The sequence below is a fragment of the Echinops telfairi genome, unplaced genomic scaffold (assembly GCF_000313985.2).
Source record: "Echinops telfairi isolate 266 unplaced genomic scaffold, ASM31398v2 ScPeMD7_3;HRSCAF=10, whole genome shotgun sequence".
NCBI lineage: Eukaryota > Metazoa > Chordata > Mammalia > Afrosoricida > Tenrecidae > Echinops > Echinops telfairi.
In genome coordinates this window covers 31,705,471-31,731,265 of record NW_022103899.1, presented here as the reverse complement: position 1 = coordinate 31,731,265, position 25,795 = coordinate 31,705,471, and the positions used below count along the sequence as shown (strand labels likewise).

The following is a 25,795-nucleotide window of genomic DNA, read 5'->3' as shown; positions in this document are numbered from 1 at the left end:
GCTGCTGAAGCCTTGACATTTTTCTTCAATTATTTCAGCTTGAGAAATGCTTAGTGTACAATTCCCTTTTGCTTTTCGAACTCCAGATCTTTGCATATCATTTTATATTACTTTAGTTTGTCTTCTCCAGCTACCCTTTGAAGTCTTCTGTCTAATTTTATTATTTGTTCCAATTGCTTTAGCTACTCTACATTCAAGAACAAGTTTTAAACAATTCATTCAATGGACTGACATCAGTCTACATGACCCTGAGATCAGAAGAACTAGATGCTGCCCAGTTATCTCTACCAATTACTCTGAAGAGCACATTAGAATGTCTTGGGTAGAATGGGGAGAAATATGGAACAAAACAAAAGTCCTCACAGAGACCAGACTTACTGGTAAGATATAAACTGGTGGAAGCCCAAGTGTAAGCCAGTAGCCACCCTTCAGGGCTGGAACTAAACTCTCCCATGGCTCCATTTGCAGCCAAATTACAGGTCTAAAAGGGGAGCACCACCACTGGTGAAATATGCACTCCTTAGAATAATCTACCATTTCATGTCATTATCTCCACTTTAGAATGCTCAACCATTTGATATCAAAAGGGTAGCAATTACTGAAGGACACAGTTCAGATGGGTTGGGTAAAAAAAGGAGGGATGAAAACTGGAAACACAGGGTTGAAGTGGAATAAGTAATGACTGACACAAAATAAAATGTATATGCATTGTTGAATGTAAAACTGATGATCCTTTCTATAAATCTTCCCCTCACTCACAATGAAAAATAAAACAGAACAAGCTTCAGAGTCCACTTTGGTCATTTCTCACATCCTTGTCTCTTTAATGATCATTTGCTTTTTTCAGATGTGATGCCTTTGATATCACCATCATTTGTCTGTTCTCGGGCCATTCATGTTCAATGCGTCACATCTGTTCTTGACATGTCAAGTACATGTCAAGATTGTACTTGGGTTTCTTGGGCTTGTTTTAATTTTTTCAGCCTTAACTTGAACTTGCATATGAACAATTGATCATTTGTTTCTGCAGTTGGCCCCTGGCCTTGTTCTGATTGATAGTATTGAGCTCCATAATCTCTTCCCACAAATGTAGTCAATTTGATTCTTGTGTTTTCCATCTGGTGAGTTCCTTGCATATAATCATCATTTTCGTTGTTGAAAATGAGGTATTTGCAATGAATAAGTCATTGGAAATTTCTATCCTGTGATCTCCAGCATTGTTTCTGTCACCAAGACCTATGTCCCAGCTACCTACCCTTCTGCTTTGTTTCTGATTTCAGCATTCCAAGCTCCAGTTGCTACGAATGCAGCTTACTGCCAATTTGATCGATTTGAGGATGCAGATGTCGGTTACAAACTTCAATTTCTTTATTTCTGACATGAGTGGGTGGTGCATAACTGATCTTCCTTGTAGGCACATGAACATTATCCTATCGCTGACAGCATTGTACTTCAGAACAGATCTTGACATGTCCTTTTGGAGGATGACTCTGTGGCCATTTCCATTCCAGTTATTATTCTACTTATGGTAAACTATATGCTTGCCCTATGCAAAATGGCCAGTCCATTTCAGCCCACTTATACATTCCATTTAATTGTTGACAACTTCCAATTTTTCTAGATTCATATCACATACCTTCCATGTTTTGATTATTAATGTGTGTCCGCAGCCATTTCTTCTCCTTTTGAGCTGTGCCACAGCTGAGGGATTTCATCTGTTCATGTCGTTTGAGGAGGCAGCTCTGTTCCAGTCAGTTTGAGTGTCTCCCACCCAGAGGGACTGGTCTTCTGTCCTCTAACAGACAGGCTTCACCGGCCAGTGTTCTTCAGCAGTCGGTCACTAGGTCCTCTCTTCTGATCTAAATCTGCACTGAACCTGAAAACCAGGAGTAGCTCTGCTGGTATTTGAGATACTGGGGCATAGTTCACATGTCACAATAACTTGCAAGCCACCATTGTACAACAAAGTGCCAGGTAAGTGTGGGACAATGAACATGGTCCCCAAAATATAAAAAATAAAAGAAAAACAATGTTCCTCTCAATTTAGAAAACTTAAAGTAATCTCTAGAGCAGTGGTTCCCAACTTTTCTAATGCCGCGACCTTTAATACAGTTTTTCATGTTGTGGTGAACCCCTCCCCACCAACCATAAAATTATTTTTGTTGCTACTTCATCACTGTAATTTTGCTACTATTACGAATCAGGCCACCCCTGAGAAAGGGTTGTTTGACCCACAGGTTGAGAACCGCTGCTCTAGAGTCTTTGACTATGTTTAAGTAAAGCCTACCAGACCCACCGCCATCGAGTCGATTCTGGCTTCCTGTGACCCCATTGGGGCACTGTTCCTAAGGGTTCCTGAGGCTGTAAATCTCTGTGCAATCAGAAAACCCCGTCTTTCCCCCTTGCAGCAGCTAGTGGGGCTCCAACTGTTGACCTTTCAGTAAGCAGCCCAGTGTATAATGAGCAGTCTCCATTACATCTCTATTTTAGTACCATTGTACTCAAGACCAGTAGCCCTTGTGGCATTATGGGATAAGCACTGGACTACTAACGGCAAAGCTGGTGGTCCAAACCCATCAGCCATTCCATGGGAGGAAAATGAGGCTGTCTACGTGCACAAAGATATACAGTCTCGGAAACAAACCCTCTATCGGATCAGAATCCACTCAAGGACAGTGGCTTTAGTTTTGTTCCGCCATGTAGACCTCCGGTTCTTTACTGAAGATCAGAAACCATTCCAACTCACTACCTACGGTTGTTGAAAGGAAAGAGTAAAGCAAGTGATTGCAAAGCACTTGCCTCAAATCCAAGGAATTATACAACAATAATAGTAATCATCTGTCACTAAAAGTATTTCCATCTTAGTAGGTTGTAAGTAATACATTTTCTCTTTACTTAAGCCTCTCTCTACTCTTTAAATAATGCATTACCAATTGCATTTACAGTCTCCTAGCCTGCTTCATGTTTTAAATTAGAATCTGGTCTGCCCACGTGAGCTAACACCTTTCACCTCAAGCATAATACCAGGCGATCTTTAATGACAGCATTTGGAAATTTATGGTTTGAGCTGGAAGGTGGAACTTTAGCAGGGTAGCAATTCTGGAAAAGAATCTTCACACCTCATTTCTTCATTCCAATGAATCCAACAACTATTTCTTGAGCATACAGTCGGAGCCAGGCAATGTCTTACGAATGGGACCCATGTGAGAAGGCTACATGGACATGGAAACTCCTGATAACAAGGATAATAAAAGTTAGACTGAGGTTCTGCAGAACGTATATCAGTAACATGCAAGATGAAGTTACTAACAGTTCCTTGGGAGGAGGGGCTTGACGGTGTCTGGGTCAGTTTAGTGGCAGATAACTGAACCCTTTGTAGGTAGTTGAAACAGGAAGGGAATACTTATGGGAAATTGGGTCTTTCCAGAATTATTGGAAGGGCTAGAGGAGCAGGATCAAGACAAGGATTCTAGGAAGAATTCTCAGAACAACACTACAAAACTGGCTCACTAATGGAGGAGCTGCTACTCCTGCAACAATCTGCAAGGGAAAGGCTCAGAAAGTCAGCTCTTCAACTTTGGAGATGGACTGACATTGCTGCAGCTGTGATCGATCAGGACACAATGCTGACCCTCACACAGCCTCTCGGTCTTCAGGAAGCTAGACACTGGACATTCCCCCTGGGAAACCAAATGGCTCTACTAGTATGTTTGCCCACAGAAGCATGGCTGGCCCTCAGGTTCACCTTCAAGTGGGAGGGTTTGCTTGGAGCTGTGAATATGGACAATGTGGTCTCTAGTGTTACAGCTTCTAGCTTGTGGTAAATCCTATTACAAGCAGGCAGGATAAGTGTGAGAAAGTTGAACTCTACTTTCTGCCTCCCTGGCTTCTTAGAAAAGTAGCTGCTACAGAGGACAGCACTGAAACCACAGCTCAGGGAGAGAGGGTCATATCTGATCAGAGCACACAGGAGCAAGTGAAGGGAGAGGAAGAGAGAGTGGAGCACATCCTGGCCCACCAAGCCCTGAGGACGATATTCCTGCTCAGAACAGCCAATCCACAGAGAGGACCATAGGGCCGGCCCCACTATGAGACACAACGTCCCTCACTGACCCATATCCCAGCAGGGGACAACACTGGAGACACAGTGTGGGAATTGTACCTAATCTGACCCCACCAGGCTGATGCAAAATACTAAAGGCATGCAACCGAACAGCAAGGGGAGCAGAGCAAGGAAGTTTGCATGGAATACCAAAAATAGACTTTGGGGCCAGGTTGTGGCACTCCATCAGACTGGACCGGAAAATACTCCTAAAGGTCAACAAACAGACCTTGAACTAGTTACAGGCTTTTCTTTTTTTGCCCCTGTTTTTGTTGTTGTTGTTGTGTTTTCTTTTGTTGCTTTGTTTTGCTCTGTCTTTTTTTGGGTGCACATTATTATCTCTGTGGGTCTATCTAGATACGATAGATGGGGTAAATAATCTGGAGGAGAGAAGAATGGGACCAATGGTTCTGGGGGTACATGGGAGAGGAGGAAGCGGGGTGGAAAGGAAGTGGGTGTTAACAACCCTATGGACAAGGGAACAAGTGATCTAAAATTGATGGTGAGGAGGCTATAGGAGGCCTGGTAGGGCTTGATAAAGGGTAATGTAACTGAGAGGAATTACTGAAACCCAAATGAAGGCTGAACATGATAGTGGGACAAGAGGAAAGTAAAAGGAACTAGAGGAAAGAATTAGGAGGCAAAGGGCATTTATAGAGGTCTAAATACAAGCATGTACATATGTAAACATATTTATATATGATGATGGGGAAATAGATCTATGTGCACATATTATAGATTTAGTACTAAGGTAGCAGATGGACACTGGGCCTCTATTCAAATACTCCCTCAATGCAAGAACACTTTGTTCTATTAATTTGAAATTCCATAATGCTCATCTTCCTGACATGATTGCTGAAGACAAATGGGTGCATAAGCAAATGTGGTGAAGAAAGTTGATGGTGCCCAGCTACCAAAAGACATAGCATCTGGGGTCTTAAGGACTTGAAGATAAACAAGCAGCCGTCTAGCTGAGAAGCAACAAAGCCCACATAGAAGAAACATACCAGTCTGTGTGATCATGAGGTGTCGATGAGATCAGGCATCAAAGAACAAAAAATCATATTATTGTGAATGAGGGGAGTGCAGAGTGGGGGCCCAAAGCCCATCTTTAGACAACTGGACATCCCCTTACAGAAGGGTCGCCAGGAGGAGACAAGCCAGTATAGCACCAATGAAACATACAACTTTCTGCCCTCCCCACTATCATGATCCCAATTCTACCTTACAAATCCGGCTAGACCAGAAGATGTACACTAGTACAGACAGGAACTGGAAACACAGGGAATCCAGGATAGATAAACCCCTCAGGTTCAATAATGAGACTAGCAATACCAGGAGGGGAAGGGGAAGGTGGGGGAGAAAGGGGGAACTGATCACAAGGATCTAAATATAACCCCCACCCTGGGAGATGGACAACAGAAAAGTGGGTGATGGGAGACATCGGACAGTGTAAGACATGAAAAAACATTTATAAATTATGAAGGGTTCGTGAGGGAGGGAGGGTAAAAATGAGGAGCTGCTACCAAGGGCTCAAATAGAAAGAAAGTGTTTTGAGAATGGTGATGGCAGCACATGTACAAATGTGCTTGACATGGATGCATGTATGTTTGGATGTATGCATGGCTTGTGATAAGAGTTGTACAAGCCCCCAATAAAATGATTTAAAAAGAAGAAAAAGAAATGTAGCTACTTGGCTTTAACATTTGAGGGGTGAGTGAGGATCCTTGGGACAAAGCAGGGTAAGCAACGGGAGAATGTTAGGCAGCAGTGATGTAGGTTCGTGGCATATTGCCCTGGCACAGATGTGTGAAAATGCCTATTTGAATGAAATCAATACAGACTGAAATAACAGTAGCAATGCATGGAAGCGACAACAGATGATGTGAAAGAGGCATGAGATTGATTTGAGATTGCCAACTGCTCGCTATAGTTGGTGGGGAGACACAAAACAGTTTTGAGGAGTGTGTGTTAGAAAGAGAGTGAGGTTGGGTGAGCGTAAGAATCAAGTCAAAGATTAATGTTTATTAATTGCTTAATATATTGTTTTCATTGATGTCCAAGTAAATGACACTGGTTCTCTGAAGGGTGAAGGGGAGAAAAAGTCCTGATTATTTTGGGGAGGTTTGCCAATTTCTGTAGTTTAAATATTCCCACCATGGCTGATTTCAAGCTACCAATGTGACATTGCTGAACATGAAGTTGGAAACAGATGCATACAATTGTCTCTTGGGAGCTGGTGCCAGCTGGCTCCAATGCTTCTATAAAGGCCATGTAAGTTAATTCTTAAAACAACTCTACAAGGTGTGTAATAGTTCTATTTTAGAAAGCTGTAGTCAATGATCAAAGTCATGCTGCTTCCTGAAGAGTAATATAGGCAGATCTATATTTCAGAAAAATTCCCCTGGCAAGAGCATAGAGCTGGCCTGGCTCTTTAAAGGGGAAAACAGCAAATATTTCAGGCGTTGTGGGTCACAGTGTCTCCGATGCAATTATTTACCTCTGACACAGTGGGGCCCCAGAGCCATAGCCAGCCCATAAACGAGTGGATGTGGTTGTTCACGAAAACTGTGAACAAAACCAGGAAGTTGGTAGATTTAGGGAGACGATGAGAGAGGCTATTGAAAGGTGAGACGTGAGGGGAAGACGAACCAAGGCTTGGCTGGGTATCAGAAGGCATGGGTGCATTTGGAATGCAGTGGGTGGAATTGTTGGACTTTAGCCTGATTAGATGGTGGCAGGTGGAGAAAGGGGTAGGAGATAAATGGGAAATCATGATGTCGAGGCTTCTGGTCTGGAACACGTTGGTACCTTTGGACATGACAGATTCTTGAAGAGCAGGTTTCCTTGTAGGAAATCTGGTGTTTTTTTTCCTGCATGGGCATACTGATTGAAAGGGCCTGGGGAACATCCAGGTGATGATCTCCTACGTGCAGCATGGGAGCTCGTACCACAGTCTGGACTGGAGGCACCAGTGCCCAGGTGATAGCGCACACCTTGGCTGTGAGTGGGCTTGCCTGACAGGGTGTGAGGAAAGTCTGGGAGAGAATCCAGGGAGAGAACGGAACTTCGGGATACCTGGAGGAGAACCCACGGAGAAGCACATTCCTGTAGACTTGTCAGAGGGACTCCAGCATGAAGGAGAGGTCAATAAGGCTTGACGCTGTCATGGACACGGCGAAGCACCGTCCAGACTGCTCCTTGAGGAAAGGACTCATTCCCCAGCCCCAGTGAGCTCCTCTTAAAGACGGCCCTCACACGCACGCCTCTGTGGATCGCCTCAACTAAAGAAACCGCTCGGCCCAATCTCACCTCTTCCAAGTGAGTCCAGTGGATCCCATCTCATGGTCACCAAAAATGAAAACTGGAAACCAGGTGCCGGCACATCTCTTCTGACTCATGGAGCCTTGCTGTGCACTAGAGGAGCTCTGTGTTCCACAGGGCTTTCAAGGGGCTGATTTAGGGGAAGTAGACTGTATGTCTGTTCTCTCCAGGTGCTCCTTAACCACCCAATCTTAAGCAGTTAAGTTGTTGACTGCATCACCCAGGGCAGGGCCTCCCTTCATGACCACTGTGGGCATAGAAGCCTAGCTCTCACCCCACTCTGTCTGGCCATTCCAGCTTCAGACTTTGCTGCAGGGTTGCCAACAATCCAAGTTGGGGGTGCACTGCAGCTCAAATTCTCTCCCTCTCCCCTAAACTCCTTGGCCCCCTCCCCTTGCCCCCTATCATCCATTGGTATTGAATTGAAACCACGTGCACTTGCCAACACCTGCTGACTAATCTCCATCTCAGCCCCTGAGTCTCGGGAAGTCAGCAGGGCACAAATGCTCTTTCCTCTTGGACTCTGTTCTCCAGGCGTCCCTAGGTGGTGCGAACCATTCCTGTGCTAATGGACAAGCTGGCAGCTTGAGTCCAGCCAGAGGTGCCTCTGAAGACAGCAACGACACTCTGCTTCTGAACAACTAGCCACCGCACACCCTCCCTGGCACATGGAAAAGATGTCTTTTGATCTGGTGTCAAATGGTTTCAACCCAGAGTGTGTGGAATCAACGGTGATCAGGCCAAGCCGGGCCTGTTCCTCCGGAGACGCCAGAAGCAAACTAGCGGTGATTGGAAACCACGACTCAGACATCTTGTTGACTGAATAGAAGTTTGTTTTAATGCAAAATAAAACAAGTCAAATTTATATATTTGTATATAACAACATCCAAAATATTTTCTGTGATACAAATGGGATTATCCTCAAAAGCTTGTAAAAAAATTACCATATGCCAAAATAGGATTTCAGATAGTTTGTCTCTGACACTGATGAACAGGCTTGGTCTGAGCAGCACTGGAGACCCAGGGACCGTGACAATCGCTGGTTTTGTTTTAGTTCTCAGCAGCAAGCGGCACTGCACGCGTCGCGATGGAGCAGCTGTGGTTCTCAGATGTGTTAACTGTGCATGGTGCAGCGCAGACTGCAAGAGACCCGAGGTTCCTTCCCTCCCCACTACACTTGGGGCCCAGCCCCCTTCCGAAAGCCAGGCTGTGGGGTTCTACTACGATTTCTAGGGAGTTTCACTTAGAGTCACTGCATTGGGCGGAGGTTGCAGGGCTTATGTTAAATATCTAACTGGTATTCATTCTCTCTTTCTCAGAAAGGAGCCTTTGTAGGGGTATCTAATGAGGACGAATTTCTTAGTCTCCTTTCCAGCTAGGTCAGGAGGACGGCTAGTGTAAAGAAACAACACTATGGGCCATTTCTGAACCCAACTCCTTTTTGCCTTAAATCTGGAGCGTCTGTTGCTCATGGGCTCAGAAAGCATTAGGGCGTTGACCCAATTTAATGCCAATTTGCAGGCCACACGATGTAGATCTCAGAGTGTAATCCGAGGGAATTTGACAGGTCTCATTCTTTGTCATTTCAAACTCTCAGGTATCAACCCCCATGTGCCAGCTGTTTCTCCAAAGCCAGTGGGTGTGGAGCTACAGACGAAGGAACAAGCACTCCCAACGCAGCTCAGGGGACAGAGATGGGTGTCGCGATTTCCCCGGTCACGAGGCATTCCTTCAGAAGTTAGATTGAGTAAAACATTTCTGCCACTCTTTGAAAGGCATTAGAAATCATATTATTATTTTAATTAGTTGATAGTAAAAAAAAAAGTCGTGCTATAATTTTACTTTATTGCTAACCATAAGGTTAGCCGTTTGAAAGCACTCTCGGTTCCTTAGGAGAAAGATGAGGCTTTCTACTCCTGTAAAGAGTTAGTCTCAGAAGCCCACTGGGGCTGTTCTACCTACCGTCGGATCCGACTCAATGGTTTGGTGTGGGTAGCATAAAAAAGCTACACTCGGCTCTCAGTTCTTGGTGTCAGATTGCCCCGGCTTACTTGTGCTTTCTTACTGATCTGTAAGGGATAGTTTTACATTTTTCACACCAAAGATTCTGCTTCTAGGTATGACTGGTATCTGACGCTCTCTCAGCCCTATAGAATCTTCCTACAGAATCAAAGCCTTTTTTCAAATTAACAATCCTGAACCTGGACAGAGTACCTAATAAGCAAGGTCAACACAGGATTACCTTTACTTACCTACTAATTTGTAGAGACTGCACACATTGTCCCACCACATGTCAAAAACTACCTGTAGTAAAGGTAAAGCATGTGAAAGGGTCTACTACAGATTAGTAAGCACGAACAAGCATGTTTCCCTTGCTTTTGGGGTAATTCACCCACCAACTCTCCTCTATCAGGAATGGTGCACAGGCTTTATTATGGGATTGTGGAACCCTACTGTGCTCATGGGTATAAGATCTTTGCTTCACGCAATCTTGGGGGTGTTACATCCATGCTCAAAAACCAAATACCAATGAGCTTCAGAGAGTTTGTCCAGTTTTGCATCTTGCAGGGAAAAAATCATGGTTGAAGCAAATGTACGTGTCTTTGAGTTTGCCTTCCATCTACTGAGTTGGCCTTGTGGAGAAGCAACGTTCTAGGAAGAGTGCTGGCACACAGCCCAGTGGCACAATGGATTCATGAGACATGCTTGTCTTCCTTTGGAGGACTGAATTATCCAGACCCCAGAGCTAGGAATGTATTAGCAGGTGACCGGATAAAGAAACTTGGGTACATATACACAATGGGATAACATGCATCCCTAAAAACCACGGATGAAACAATGAAGCACCTCAGGGCAGGGGTGAACCTGGAGTTCACTATGTTGAGAGAAGTCGGTCAATCACAAAAGGATACATGTCGCAGGAGACACTACTATCAGGATAAAAGCCAGGAAACACCCTGCATCCCATAGGATGAAAAATTGGGAGGTTTCCAAAGAAGGGTGGGGCGCTGAAGCAATGGAGTTGAGGATTGACAGGTGTGGGGGTGGGAGGAAGGGAGGGCCAAAAGAGGGAGGAGAGAATCCGAGGAGCGGAGATGGGTGGTTTGACCTGGTGAATGCCCAGTTGATGGTCCCCTCCATTCACAATGAAAAACATAGCTCAGGGTGGCCGGCTCCCTTTCATCATCCTACACCTCCAGAGAGAGGGACCAGAAGAGCCTTAAAACCGCTCTGACTTGAGGCCACAGCCTCATTTCAAGGCCTAAATGACTCAGTGCTCAAATGAGCAGTGGGCGGGCACATGTTGATGGGTTGGAGTAGTTCTTCACGCCACTCAATTCCTGGGGAACTGAGTTATGGGGAGACATGATTGAGTTCTGCGTATAAATGGAAAGCTATTTCCTGCTACTGGACGTCTACGGATGATAGCCTGATCATCTAAAACACCAAACACTGGGGGGGGGGCGGGGAGTTCTGTAACCCTGGGGGTGGTGACAACTAGAGGGTGGTACAAAGGCATGGATAAAGGCGACCTTCAGGCTATTCGTCATCGTGGCTGGGCTTGCTGGGGCCTCTGTCACAAACATCACAAGAGCAGCTCTCCAGTGGGATAGAATGAAGCCCGTGTTAGGCTTGCGCACGGGCAGCGAACTGTTGGGATCTAGCTGGTGTTCCCTGTAAGAGTGCCCTCTTTCATTCACCCGCTGACCCTCTGGAGTTGCACCTTCTGTGTTCCCACACAGAAGCCTGCTTGGGAGCGGCCTGTGTTTCAGAGGGATTGTGCACACAGTGGCTCCGCTGGGGCGAGCACAGGTGCACTCTTCCACAAGAGCCTCTTCTCCAACTTGCCATGAGTAGCTCAGTTGATACGATTGCCCCTTGTTGCCCTTAGCCTCCAGCCAGAGGGAAACTTCTGGGGTGGTTCTGTACACTCATCTGTGGAAATTTATTTAACGTTCCGAATGCGCTAGGCAACTGACCTTGAAGGCTTCCGAACAAGTTCCATTTCCCTCTCACTTTCATTTGCTTCCTGATGGTTTAGTTCGCTGGAGGGAGAGGCAGCTTTGGACCTATTGGCAAAGAAGCCTGAGAGCTTCCCACACTGCCTGGAGGGGAGCAAGGCCCTCATGTGGTACCCTGTTTGCACACATTGCAAGCAATCCAAAGGTGGCTGGCTGAAGAGAGATGGCAGAGGCAGAAAACAGCTTGACAATCTGCTCCGAGACAGCCCCAAGTCAATTGTGGTCTCGAAAACGATCCTCTTGCAGTCCGGTAAATAACCCTATCTATGTCTGAGAACAGCACTGTGTTACTCCTGGTAACAGATCTCTATTTTAAAGAGTAAGAGTAAACTGGGCTAGCAGATAATCTATGCATTCAAGGATACGATAATTTATTAAATCCTGTCCACCAGAAGTATCCTAATCGCACCCCACATATGTCTACATTTCTCTTAAGGCCTTATTTATTTATTTTGGGAGGAAATGAGAAAGGCATATGAAAAGACTTAAAAGATTTCAAGAGCAATGGGCAAGTTAAATGGCTGCTCCAAGTTTGCCCGTTTTTCCAACAGTCCTTTGTTGGTGCTCGCATTGCGATCTGGTTGGATGTTTTGGACACTGTTGAAATACAAAAACATAGATGCAAAGTTCAAAAGGAAGTGTGCTGGGTGTGCCTTGCTGAAAGCATCTTAGAAGGCTGGGTTTTAGTTTTCAAAGTCCTAACCTTGGGGTGGACCTGACTTTTACTTAGGAAATACACTAGACATCGACTGACTTTGTTTCATGCCTCTTCTCCCTTCCTCTTACTTCTTCCCTTCTTAATCTCTTTCTCAGCAAACTGTTCAGAAAGTCTTTGCATCCCCCAGTCCCCCTGTTAGGCATCTCTCTCCCTGGAGACACTTATGGTCACTCATTGTCACCAACTTCCTGTTCCGAGTTCCCTCCCACAATCAGCTCCTCCCTGTCTCAGAGTGCAGATGGTGTGTTTGGCACTGATTCTAAAGCTGGAATCTCTAGGGTCTTGCTTGTCATGTGATCTAACAAGGTGGCCCTTTCCCCCAAATAAAAGCCTTAGAGACCCCAGTTAAAGTCATTACAGGCAGGATCCTCGTTTGGAGGTGACCCTGAAACGAGATTTCTCCATGTTCTCATTCCTGGGTCATGGGAAGGAAGGAACAAGAGAATCATGGGAGTTTCAGCCTCTGACCCTGAGTGGCTCGGTGGTCGGTGGTCGGAGTGAGTTTCCTGCTAAAAGCTCTGAATGAGTTTCCCATCTTCTCCCAAGACCTAACACTAGACTTGCATTTTCCTGACTTTTATGCTGAAAGTGATGAACCAAGGAACGTTTACTAGAAATCCCAGAGTGTCTACTATTAGAGAAGCGTAGCCTTCCTCCAGGTAAACACGGGTCAAGGTGACTAGTCATGCTTGCTGCAGTTTTGTTTTGTTTTCAATGAAGACCATTCACTTCAGAGACCCTACGTTCGCAGGCTCTCTGCCACTCTTCCGACTTAACAACTCCACCAGGGTGGCTGAGGCTTAGCCTCTGAAGAGATAACCACCCCTGGCTGAGAAAGCCCTGCCACTTCTGTGGTTTGCATGCATCTGTGTGTGTGCACACGCATGCATGCACAAGGGTATACCGTGTACAAGGGTACACAGGCCAACGAGCCAGGGAGGTAGCATATAGTCTATCTCCATTGAGATTTGCTTATTCGGTAGCTTCTCTCACTGAACTTAATAATCTTAAAAGCATCTCAGACAGACGGACGTTGTTAACAGTGCCTTCCTCTTCCTTCTGAGTTTTCTTTCTCTAAAAAGACCTGCTTCTTCCTCGCCCCTCAGACTCGCCTTATGGGTTGTCGCCTCAGTGAGAAAAGTCTGAGCTGTCCCAGATGACCCTGGAGAAGACTGAACGGCAAGAAGGTCCTAAGGTCTGGGCAGGGCACAGGGCCTGGTAGACGCCTTCCTTTCTGGACTGATCTGGGTGGCGCTCAATTACACAGCCGCAGTCACGGGGTTCTTCTGCCGAGGATCCTGGGTTTGGTAGGGGTACTGGTCTGGGCTGCCCCCACGGGGCCCTGCTCTGCCCACTTCCTGGTAGGCTGGGGCTCTGTGGTGCTGAGGAGGGGAAGGTGGAACATCTTGCCGGAAGGGTCCTTTGTGCTGGGGGGCTGGTGGTGGTGGGTAGTACTGAGGATACCGAAGGTCTGCCACCCTCAGATCCGGGGGGCGGGGATACCCCCCTTTGGGCGGATGTGCAGGATGAGCCCCTGGGTAATATGGAAGCTCCCTCTCCTTGTAGAGCCCTCGAGGTCCGGCTGTCAGGTAGTCTACAGGTCCTCCCCTGTAAAAGAAGAACACACACACGTTAGCAGCTGGTCATGTTTCTCAGCCTGCTGTGCAGTCTGGAGTACTTGTAGGCCATATTTCTCAGGATTCTGTGCAGTGGAGTGTGTCCATGGGCTAAGTATGACCCGTGGGAGGTAAGACGTCGTGTGTGCCTGTAAAAAGAAGAGACTTTCTTTCCTTCTCCCCTTCCTGTGACCAGATGTGAGCGTTCCACGCTGATGAAGGCAGAGCAACAAGAGGGCAGGATCCTGGGCCCCAACACTAGGGAGCCAGCCTGCAGCCCAGTGCAATGTAGGCTCAGTACAACGTAGGGACATGAGAGAGGGATATGCCTCTATCTTCTTAGGCCTTCTTACGGCGACGTTTTTTGGATCAGCCAAGTCAATATCCTAACCAAGACAAGGAGCTTGAGCCTCAACATGTGACGATCATTCGACTCCTCCCCATCTCTGCTGAATTCAGTCCTGGACGTGGTCACAGAACCAGAGGCTATATGGAGGATCGTTGTCCCATGTGTTGGATTGCCTCCCCTTCTAGATTTGTGGGGGGCTCGAAGGGATGGTGGTCCTGGCTGAAGTAACCTGTGGTGCTCTGGGGCTAGAGTGCTGAACTCCCGGGGGCGGGGGGAGGGGGGACATCTGTGCTTGATTCCTGGCCAGTGGCCGTGAAGCATATCTGGCGGTGGTCTTATGTGTTCTCCTGGTGCAGAACAAGTTTTGACGGAATGTTCACATACAAACAGACTGGAAAGAAAAGCCTAATGATTTTTCCCCCGCTCCCGCCCCCCCCCCCAAAAAAACCAAACAAACCCAAACAAACAAAAACCCAGCCAATGAAAGCCTTATGGATCTCGATGGGCCACCAAGATGGATCACCAGCAGCAACGGTAGGATGACGTCGGGTTGGCTGCGAGCACATCCTGTAAGTGCTGGCATGCCTTCGTCAATCCACGGTCCCCAGCAGCCCCAGCTCAGAGGGCTGGAACGTCACCCATGCAGAACGCTGATAAGGCAATGCGACTGCAAAGACACCAGGCCTGTACCAGGTGGGAGCTACCAGGCCGGTAGCCGGTGGGAGCAACCAAAACAGTTGCACCTTGAACTCGGAAAGGTCTAGGGTCCGAATAAACATGAGCAGAGAGGGAGTCTGTCTGGCTCTCTCAGCTGAAGGCAACACGTATCCCTGGCTCCATTTGGCATAGCAGAAGCTACACGTCTCTAAACGATGTGCAGATGACCGCCTTCTATCTAGCCCGGGGTTAAACAGATGAGTGCTGTTTGCAGCTTTTAAAAATCTCATAAACCCACCACCAGATCCACCCCACTGTTGACGCCCCTCCTTGCATTTCTGTTTCTTTAAAGGAAACGGGCCACTAGAAGAAGTAATGGAAAGCCTTCCGGTGGCAGAGTACAAGCTCCTAGAGCCCTGGGACAGAAGTAACAGGGCTGTGAGGACATGGGGTCTGAGGTTGATCCCGGACTGCCAACAGCAGGCAGCATTGCCCTGTCATCCGGGGAGTCTGATGTGAAAACAGCCCGGCAAGATCCCTGAATTGAGGGAGGTTTGACCCGCTCGAGCACCGGCCTGGAAAGCAGCCCACAGCCACGGCCGTGAAAGACGTGGAGCCCTCTCACCCTGTTGGGATCCTCATTTGACTCTGTTTAACCAGAGGAGAGAGATCCTGAGATGTGGGTAATGCAGCCAGTAAAACTTTTCCGAAACAAACAAACAAACAAAACAAGACCAAGCAAAACCAAATTGAATCGTGTGTGTGTGTGTGTGTGTGTGTGTGTGCGTGCGCGCAAGTTATTGTAGCACCTGCCCTACTATTGCGTGCACTTTGCTTGGCTCTAGTTTACACGGTAAATAGAGCCCTGGGAAATACAGGGCTGCTATTTTAGACTTTTCCTTTCAAATTTAACCCTCCTCCTTTTTTTTTTTTTGAGGTGGGGGGTGGGGGCTATAGAGAATTGGTCCAGTGTTCGCTTTATCTTTTATTACAAAATGTTTAAAATCCCCTCCCACCCCAGTACTCATTTTTATTTCCTTTCAGTTCCTGTTAGAGATTTCCGAAACACTTAAAAAAAAAAAAGGAAAAAAAAGAAATCCTTAACCTGTGCTTTCTCTCAAAACCTAGTGAAGCTCTTTCTCTGCGTGAAGTGAAACATGTGGTTTTGCTGCACTCATTTTAAGCCCTCGGGACGAATCCCTGACATTTGCAACACACAAACATTATCTGCCTTAAAATGAACACCCGGCTCCTGCTCCCTCGGGACTCTCTGAGCGCGGACGTTTCCTGTCTGAAAGGAAAGGGAGCGAGGGGGAATTCCAGGCCTTGGACCTGCAGGGTCCTGTTCTCTCCCGGGAGAGTTCGCCCTTTTAAAGGAGACAATTATAAAAGGCAGGTTCACCGTGACTTATTCGTTCATTGTTTTAGAGAGACAACCCAGATCAAGTGGTGATGGCGCAGAAGCCACCCTGGAGCTGCTGGGACAGCCCAGGCCGTACGCAGGTGGGGGACCCCGGCTCCCTTTCCTCCCCACTGTGTGCCTCTCGGACTCGCGACCAGCTCTCCCAGTGAGAACGAGGTCTCCCCGGGCAGATCCCTTATTGCCTGCTCTGAGGGGAGATTTTATGTCTGGGAGCTTGCTTCACATATGGCAGCGGCCCAGTCAGGTAGCTGTTCTTTGTCAAGGAGTGAAATCCTAGAACCCTTCCTGTCCTGTGGAACTCGTTATAATGGTTATCAGTTTTAATGTTTCAGAGGGAAGAAAAACCATGAGCGGGCCTATCCAAACAAGGTTTCAGGTTCAAAGAGGACCCGAGGGGGAGTTTTTTTTCTTCTATTCTTTCTTTCTTCTGAGGGGAGGGGTGTTGCTATTGTTTATAATAACTTTTTTTTTTTACCGCCAAAGAAGCATTTCCAGCCATCTGCTCTCATGAAGATTGACAGTTTCCAAAACCCTGTACAGGATTATCCCCTGGACTTGATGGCAGAGGGTGTTTGTCAAAACATCGGAGCACCTGCCACTACCATTGGGTGTGTGTCGCACAGGGAGTCACGGGGTCGCCCTCAGTTACATCGGGCTGCCACCAGTTGGAGTCAGGTCGCCACAATCGGTGGGTGTATCCAGGTCAAATGCAGTGTTTGTAGAAACGACAGCACCCAGTCTGTCCTGGGGGCCTAGGAAATGCTTACTGTGGTGTCTGACTTGGGGGGGGGGCGCCCGCATGCTTTGAGGCAACTCTGAGGAATTCAGGGGCAGCCTCCCCTGGAGAGTCGGATTAAAATGAGGACCCAAAGAGCAAATGCCTCAGCCCATCAAGAACCCCTCATGTTTCATGCGCTTGTGGGAGCTTTAGTTGGATGTATGACGGTTTCTCTTAAAAGAAGAAGGAACAAAGCCCTTCATCTTCAAATCAAATTTCTGTAAGCCGTGTGTCCTCAAGAAACGAGAAATAGGCCTATGTCCGCCTTCTTTCTTATTCTTTGAGAATTCCCATCATGGACTTCTCTATACGTTTCCCCCCCTTTTGTTGTGTTGTCCTTGGGCTTGGGTGCATTTCTGGAGGCCAGAGGACTTAGAGTTTGCTCTGAATGCTCACAGGGGTGACCGCGGGCACCCAACAGCACCCAGTCACATTCCTGCCCACAGCAAGGAATGGTGTGACTTAGCCATACTGTTATTGACGTGCTGTGGATCACGTGAGGAAACATTAAGGAACACTTCCCTCCCCTTCTTTTTAACGAGAGGTTTTTCACATTTTGTCAATTTTCGTATGCCACTATAATTTTTTTATTAAATAAAAATGGATGGAGAAGAAGAGGCTAAAAGAGTCAGATAGCTGAGACTAGCCCCCTTCATTTTCTGGATGGATAGAAGGCATGTTGCTAAACATGCTAAGGCTCCCCATTTGAAAGACTGACCCTGGGATCGATGAAGGGCCATGGACCCAGTCGTATCCTCCCAGCCACCCTTGGGCACACATAGTTGTAAAAGAAACCTCTTTTCTCGGTGCTCATCACAGTAGATCACTCTCACCTCATCAGTTTTCACCCTGTCTCACGACTAGTTAAGCCTTGGGAAGGAAGGAACTGAGTCTCATTCATCTAGTGAGCTCCCTCTTGCAGCTTCGCATAGGGCCTTGCCCCTGGTAGATATGCTACACATGTTGAACATGTTAAAGAGAGTTGACGGAAAGCGCCACCACCACTCAAGCATCCACTCTCCACCATCACCGCTCACAAGCCTCCAAGTAATCACAGTGGATCGGATGTGTGCAGGGGCACAGTGCTGGAGGATGAAGAGCAGAAAGTGAACTCTGATTGGGAGCCTAAGACTGATAATGCTTGAGGCATGATGCCTGAGGAAAAGAGGCAGGGAAGGACAATGTGTGCTGAGGAAAGCAGTAGGGTGGACCTAATAAAGAACCATTGCAGACTTTATAAGGGTAGGAGCTATCATGTGAGTACTCGTCTTGTTTGTCAAGAACAAGATGCTATCTACCTTATCTCCGCTGGTTTGTATAGTGCTTGAAACAAACACAGTAGAGGGGTCAATGAATCTTGGACTTCAATTTACTTGTCTTGACTTATAACTAAGGTCAGCATTACTAAGTGGTACTTAGGAAACTGAGCTATCCTGAGTGAAAATTAGCTGGGAGATGAGCCTATGAAGAACAAGATTAAGTGAATCTATTAAAAACAACAACCCAAAAAACAGTTCAGGATGGTTTTCATTGTGATCCAGCAAAGCAATTTTCTTTAATCATGTTATGAACACACCAGTGTAAGAGTATATTAATGGACGAGTTTAAAATACAGTGCAGAGGGTTTCAGATAAAGGCTTTAGGGAGATGAGGCAGAAGTTAGCAACCAGGTCTATGTACCACAGCTTCTCACACCTGGGCTTGAGGACTGATGGACTTGAACCAGAGGCCCCCTGTGATATCCAGTTGCCCTCTGTCGCAGTGAATCCAACCCTTTATGCAGAATACACATGATGGATAACTTTCAGATAAGCCACATGTGCACAAGAGAGCGAGATGCTAGGCTTATGCAAACGTGTCTATCGCCAGCAGTAGCTCACTGTTCTCTGCTCCCATCCCGGAAAACACCAGGGAATGAAGAGAGCGAGGGCAACAGGATTAGGGGAGGGGAGCCTCGAGGCTGCGATCGTTTATGGAAACAAATCATTTGAGACCTTCAGTTCGTCAAGGATCAGTAGCAAATCCTTGGCATGTAGAGCATTCCTTGATTCATCTGTGCGTCTGGAGGCTGCGTTGAAGCTCTCTGCTGAATTTCCTTCAATGAGCTCACAAGTAGGACGAGGGAGGACAGATGAAGTCGAAGAATAACAAGGGAGAAAAACAACAATGGAGAAGGGGACACATTTGTGGCTTTCAGGTGGTTGGCGTGGAGAGTGGGCAGGGAGGGATGGTTAGTAGGCAGAGAAACAAGACCTGCAGTTAAAAGTGTGAAAAAACCATAAAGAATTTATGAGCAGAGGGGAGGAGGCCCAGCTTAGGCATAAAGCTTTGGATTTCCCACCTATGAGAAAGATTCCAAAGGGTGGCCGCTTGCTCCCTGTCATTTCTGTCAAATGTGAAATGTGTGGTGAAAACAATCTCTTGAACTTCCAGGGTAGCCCCTCTGGATTTCCTTTTTTGGTAAAAAGTGGCTATGACCAAATTTGGGGGTTAAAATGGGAAGGTGTAATACAGCATGGGACTCCCGGTGCTGGCTGAGGGGGCTGCTTGGGCCCTCTCTGCAGAGGTAGACAGACATCTGGCAAAGCCACCGTGGCTCAAAAGTACAGATTATTTAGTGAGTGAGCCAGTGTGGGGCTTTCTTCTGCAAACACTGCAAAGCCAAAGAAAGATCAGTGCAAACTAATATCCTCGCAGGCACTGGAGTGGGCCAAACTACGTGGGCAGAGATGCTTCCGTCAGGGTTTGGAATTCCTCCCGTGTTGGGTTTCTATGAACTCAGCCTCCATCCTGGGTCCAGGCACGAATGTGGTCGGCCAGGATTAGCAGGGGCCTCTGCAACATATATTACATAGCTTTGATTTTGGCAGATTTTACAGCATGGCAAACTGTCATGATCATTTGATGGCCTGTGTTACAGAAGGGATTATGTGGGGGGGGGGGGCCGGAATCCCACTTTCCTCGCTCACATTTCCCATTTTGGGATGAGGAGAGGGCACTGGCTCTTTGCTAAGAAACGCAGCATGGAGAGGTGCTCGCAGGACAGACGCTCGGGCCCTTGTTAGCACCCAGGGAAGGTGTGCAGAGAAAATGGAAGAGAAGTGATAAAAACTGCATGCTCCGCGGAGGTTTCAACGCGGACGATCAAAATCAGGCCGCTTAGAACACACACAGAAGGGGTCTCACTTCGCAAGTCCACATCGAATGCTTCTCAACTCTGACCACACATCTTGAGAATTTGGTTGTGAACAACGTGCTTGCACGAGGATCCTGTATCGCAGCTCAGCAGATGTTACATCGTGGGACATAAAGAGTCTTGATGACGCCATGGTGTTAATAGAAAGACGGGTCATTCTGACCCACCATCCCTTTGGTTGGCAGCTGAGAGCAAATTGTTCGTGTCGCCCAGAGGGACCTTTGAATGGTTTCATGTATTAGCATCTGCCCACTGCTCTTATCATTTCTTTCTGAAGCCTGTGCAGAAAAAGGAGGTCTCTGATGGAGAACTACCGGTGGCATTTTGTTCTTGTTCCATCTTGGCGAGTCCCCTCTGACCCACAGCTCCCCTGTGCACGACAGGCAGAGACATTGTCTGGGGCGGCACCACCATCATCATGGTTTGAGCCAATTGCTGCCACCATTGTGTCTAGTCATCTTGTGGAGGGCTTTTTCTCAGACCCTCTCACTTTACCAAGCATGATGTGATTTTCCAGGGGTTGGTGGCTCCTGAGAATATGTGCAAAGCATATAGGATGCAGGCACTTTGAAGGAGGGTTCTGGCTGTACATCTCCCAAGACAGATTTGGTGGTTTTTCGGTCAGTCTATGGCACATTCCGTGTTCTTCACCACACCCTAATTCAAAGGCACCTGTTCTGTTTTGGTCTTCCTTGTTCATTGTTCAGCTGCACAGCATCCGGTGCTGCATGAAAAGACCACAGTGTGGACCAGGCAGACCTTAGTCTTCAAAGTAGCTTATTTGCCTTTTAACACTTTAAAGACATCTTTTCCAGCAGATTTTTCCAGTGCCATTTGTTCGTGACTTCTGCTTGCCCGGGTATTGGCTGTGGATGCAAGGATGTCTTTGACAACCTCACTATTTTCTATCGGTATCGTGGTGTTACTTATTGGTCGAGTTGTGGGAACTTTGGTTTTCTTTCTGTTCCAGCGGAAGCCCTACTATAGTCTTTGATCTTCGTCCGTAAGTGGTTCAGGTGTTCTTCATTTTCCGCAAGTGAGGTTGTGGCATCTTTTTATTGCAGGTGGTTCATGCCATGTTCTTCTTCATGGAGCCTCGCTTCTTGGCTTAGATGCTCAGCCTACAGCATGCAGACACTCTCTGATTTGAAACCATGTGACATCAGATCATTACAATCTCTCTTCATCAACGGCAGGTAAATGCTGGTACTTCCACATGAGTCAGGGGGACGTTGTATGTAAGACCCAGGATTTCAGTAAGACATGGGAGAATCCGGCCACTGCAGTTCGACTTTGAAATTCAGAAGCAGCACTCTAAGTGTGGGACAACGGACGCCGTGCTCAGTGGCGCACTCACAAGCCACACATAGTAGATCTAGTAGCAGCAAGTGTTCCAGAACTGTGAGCCCAGTCTTTCCCAAAGGCCAGCAGCTGACTTGGAGCCACTCTGAGCATTTCCTGCATGTTCACGTCTTTACTTCTCAAAGCAACACTGCCAGGTAAGCAAGCTTACTATCCCTGGTTTAGAGGCGAGAAGCCTGAGTAACAGAGATAGTAAGTAACATGACCAAAGTCATACAGAAGGTGGTAGAGCTTACATTCAAGTCCAGGCAGCTGGATCCACATGCTACATGGCCGTTAAGCTAGACTGTATCAGTCTGGGTTGACTAGAGAAACAAATTCATGGACACTGATATGGGTATAAGAGAGTTTTGTATAAAGGGTAATTGTACATTAAGAAAGCATCCCAACACAGTCCAGTCCAAGCCCATAACTCTGATATTAGCCTATATTAAGGTGACCAGATTTTAACATTGGTAAAGCAGGACACCATTGATAAAACTCATCCTGGTGAAATAGGCACATGGCAGCCAAAAACCGTATACCCTAGCTTATCATACATTCTTTCCAAAAATTGGGACTTTTAAAAAATGCTGTGGGATGTGGGAAAAATTGTTAAAAATCAGGACTGTCCCGCCAAAAGCGGATGTCTGGTCACCTTAGCCTATATGTCCAATACTGATCTATAAAGTCATTTTCAGACTCATGAAGCACATGCAATGATGCCGAGTGCAGGACGATCACAGGTCAGTGGGTAGACAGTCTTTGGATCCAGTAGTGGTGTAAGCACCTCAGTGCTGACAGGGGTCTCCACCTGGCTGCTCCAGTTCCTAGGGCACTAGCGCAGTTCCATGTCTCTTGTCAGTAGAGTGTCTTCCAGGGAGTGAGAAAGAGAGAGAGAAGTGTCTCCTGCCTCTAAGGAGGAAATCCAGGAATTCCCAGAATTCTCAGGAGAAGGCCATGCCCACACAGAAGCCTCATTAGTTATATCTTGATTGACAAGCCACACCACACCCCTTCACTCATAATCCTCCCAAATTGACACCAGATTATGTAGCTACTACATAGACCATCCTTAAGAGTTGAAGTGTGCTCCTTAAATAATACGGGTATGCTGAAGTTTCAATCCCCAGTACATTTGACTATGATTTACTTTGGAAATAGGGCCTCCAAAGACACACTTAATTAAGGGAAAAGTCAGAATGAGGTAGGGTGGGTTCTAATTCAATATGATCGATGTCCTTCTACAAAGAGAAGAGCTACAGAGGGATGATGTCCATGTGAAGACAGGGGGAGACATTGAGTGATGCATCTACAAGTTAATGACAATCAAGAGTTGCTAAAAACTCCCAGAAGCTAGGAAGAAGCAAGGAAGGATCATCCCCTAGAGCCTTCGGTGAGATTATGGGCTGTAGACACCTCGTCTTGTTTCTAGAACCTTGAAGCCAGGCATCTCTGTTGTTTTAAGATAATACCTTCTATTGTGTTAGATTGTGATCCTTAGTTATGGGGGCGCTGGGAAACTAATACAGCATGAGAGCTCAGCTCTCTTCAGCTTCTCACTAGCTCACACTTGTGCTCACTGGCAGCAGTTTAAAATTTTGATTCATATTTGGAAAACCTTTACCAAAAAATAAGTCAATAAAAAGGAATCAAATGGATAAAGAGGCAAAGAACTTCTCCCCTGACCCCAGTGGGGAACGAAACTGATAGTAAAGGTAGAATACGCAAGCGCACAGACCCGATTCCATATAGAGAGTTCCACTGCAGTTGCCTTTCCCTGAAGAAAACAAGTGTTCTGGTACCTCTTAAGAAAATCTATGTTTGCAAGACCTTGCGTTCAAAACTAAGCATTTCAAACATTGGTGGCTTTAAGAATAATTAGGAGGATTAATAAGAAAATGGAAGATTCTGGGGCTCCACACCCAGAGACTGGTTGGTCTGCAAGGAACCTAGGAATCAGTTTTTTTTTTCTTTTTTAAACAAAAGCCCTGTTGATTCTGATGCAGGTAGAGTTGACACCATGCGTTGAGAAATCATACTGTGATCACATGAGTTATTAGGATAAGTAAGCTGCTCATCAAATACTCTGATATCTGGTAGACACACCTGGAATGCAAGAGCAGGTAGGAGGCCTAGCATTCTGAGCGGCAACAATAGGAGTAGAGACATGGGGCGGCAGACTCCAGATGCAGAGACGGTTATTATGCTAGCAGCTCACGAAGAGCTGGAAACTGAGAAGCAGAAGCTGTCTGCAAAGGGGATTTGGAGCCTGATAAAGACCTAGAATGCCGAGGAAGGGGAGTAACAACACCAGTTGCTTTCGGTCGTTCCAACTCATGGAGACCCCATGTGTGTCAGTAGAACTATGCTCTGTGGGGTGTTCAGTAGCTGACTCTTTGAAAGTAGGTCACTAGTCCTTTCTTTGAGGAGCCTCTTGGTGCACGTGAACCCTGCGTGAGTCATTTATATCACCCAGGGACTCCAGAGAGGGTAAAAGAGTGTGTATGTTGTGAAAGATTTGGATCAGGGTAGTGAAGCCCCCTCATCTGTGAGTCTGCGATGCCGTGGTGGCTTGCATGTGATGCTGATGCTGATGCGATGGCACCAGGATTTCAAAGACCAGCAGGATCACCCACAGAGAACAAGTTCCAGCAGAGCTTCCAGACTAAGCGCATGCACAGAAGTGGGAAGAGGTGGGCCACTTCTGAGAAGTTAGCCGTGGACAATCTTCTGCACAGCAGTGGCACACTGTCTGATATAGTCTCAGAAGACAAGTCCCCTGGGTTGGAAGGCCCTCAAAATACAACTGGGGAAGGGCTGTCTCCTTGGAGGCGACCTCAGCGATGTAAAGTAACAAAGCTTTGGAGCCTCCAGTTGCTGATGGAGTCTGACTCCAAGTGAGAGGACACGGTTGCAAATGTCCACGAATAATTGGAACGTGAAATATATGAAGTTATGAATCTAGGAAAGCTGTCCAAAGCAAAATGGAGTGTATAAAGGTAAATATTATAGGCGTTAGTGAGCTGAAATGTACTAGGATTGGTCATGTTGGATCTGACAATCAGGTGATTTACTCTGCTGGGAATGGCAGATTCCAGAGGAATGAAGTCACACTGATTGCCAAAAAGTAACATTTCGAGATCTATCTTGAGGCACAAGGCTGTATGTGAAATGATAACATCAATATGCCTACAAGGAACATCAGTTAGTACAACGATGTTTCAAATTTAGCTACCAACACTAAAGCCTATGATGAAGAAACTGAAAATTTCTACCAGATTTTCAGACTGAAATTGATTAACCATGCAATTAAGACATGTAATAATTAATGGTGATTGGAATGCAAATTTTGGAAACAAAAAGGATCACTAGTTGGAAAATATAGCTTTGCTGATAGAATTGAAGCTGGAGATCAAATGATAGCGTTCTGTATGACAAATAGCTTCTATATTGTAAATACCTTACTTCAACTACACACATGTTCACTAAATTCATGGACCTCCCCAGATGGAATACACGGGAATCAAATTTACTATATTGGTGGGAAGAGAGGATGGAGAATTTCAAGATTATTAGTCAAAACCAGGCCAGTTCTGACTGTGGAACAGACCATATGAAAGCTCAGGTTAACATTTAGGAGAATTTAAACAAGCTCATGAGGGCAAATATTATAACCTTGAGTATATCCTATCTACATGTAGTGACCACCTCAAGAACAACTTGGTGCATCAAACTCGACTGACTGAAAATCAGAGGAGTTGTATGTAGTATGACATCGAGAACATCACACATGAAGGAAGCAATGTCATTAAAAAGAGCAAAGCGCGTGTCACAGAGATACTGAAACTCACTCTTAAACAGAGAGGAGCTAAAGCAAGAGGAAGGAATGAAAATGAAGTAAAAGAGCTGCAGAGAACATTTCAAAAAGCAGCTAGAGAAGAAAAAGGCCAAGGTTAAGTGAAATGAGCAATGAGCTGGGCTTCGGAAACCAGAAGGGAAGAGGACTCTCAGCCTATCTCTGGCTGCAAGGACTGAAGGAAAACGGTGAGCCTCCAGTGGCCATATTGGAAGGATGACATCGTGGGTTATACGCCGGGCTGCTAACAGCAAGCCCAGCAGTTCAAAACCACCAGTTACTCGGTGAAATTAAGAGGAGGATTTCTGCTCCGTAGTGATCCAGTCTTGGGAATCCACAGGGGCAGTTTCACCCGGTCCTGTAGGGCCTCTAAGGGTCTGAGCTGACTCTGTGGCAGTGGGTTTGGAGCA

General features: G+C 46.5%; 1 protein-coding gene across 1 annotated transcript in view; it reads right to left on the bottom strand.

Annotated features, from left to right (window-relative positions):
* Positions 1 to 12,707: 12,707 nt before the first annotated feature.
* Positions 12,708 to 25,795, bottom strand: part of PARD3B (par-3 family cell polarity regulator beta) — a 1,175,277-nt gene continuing 1,162,189 nt past the window's right edge. The window contains exon 23 of the mRNA XM_045296697.1: positions 12,708 to 13,774. Within this exon, the coding sequence (XP_045152632.1) occupies positions 13,426 to 13,774 (349 nt within the window). The 3' untranslated portion in view covers positions 12,708 to 13,425. The remainder of the gene's footprint in view (positions 13,775 to 25,795) is intronic.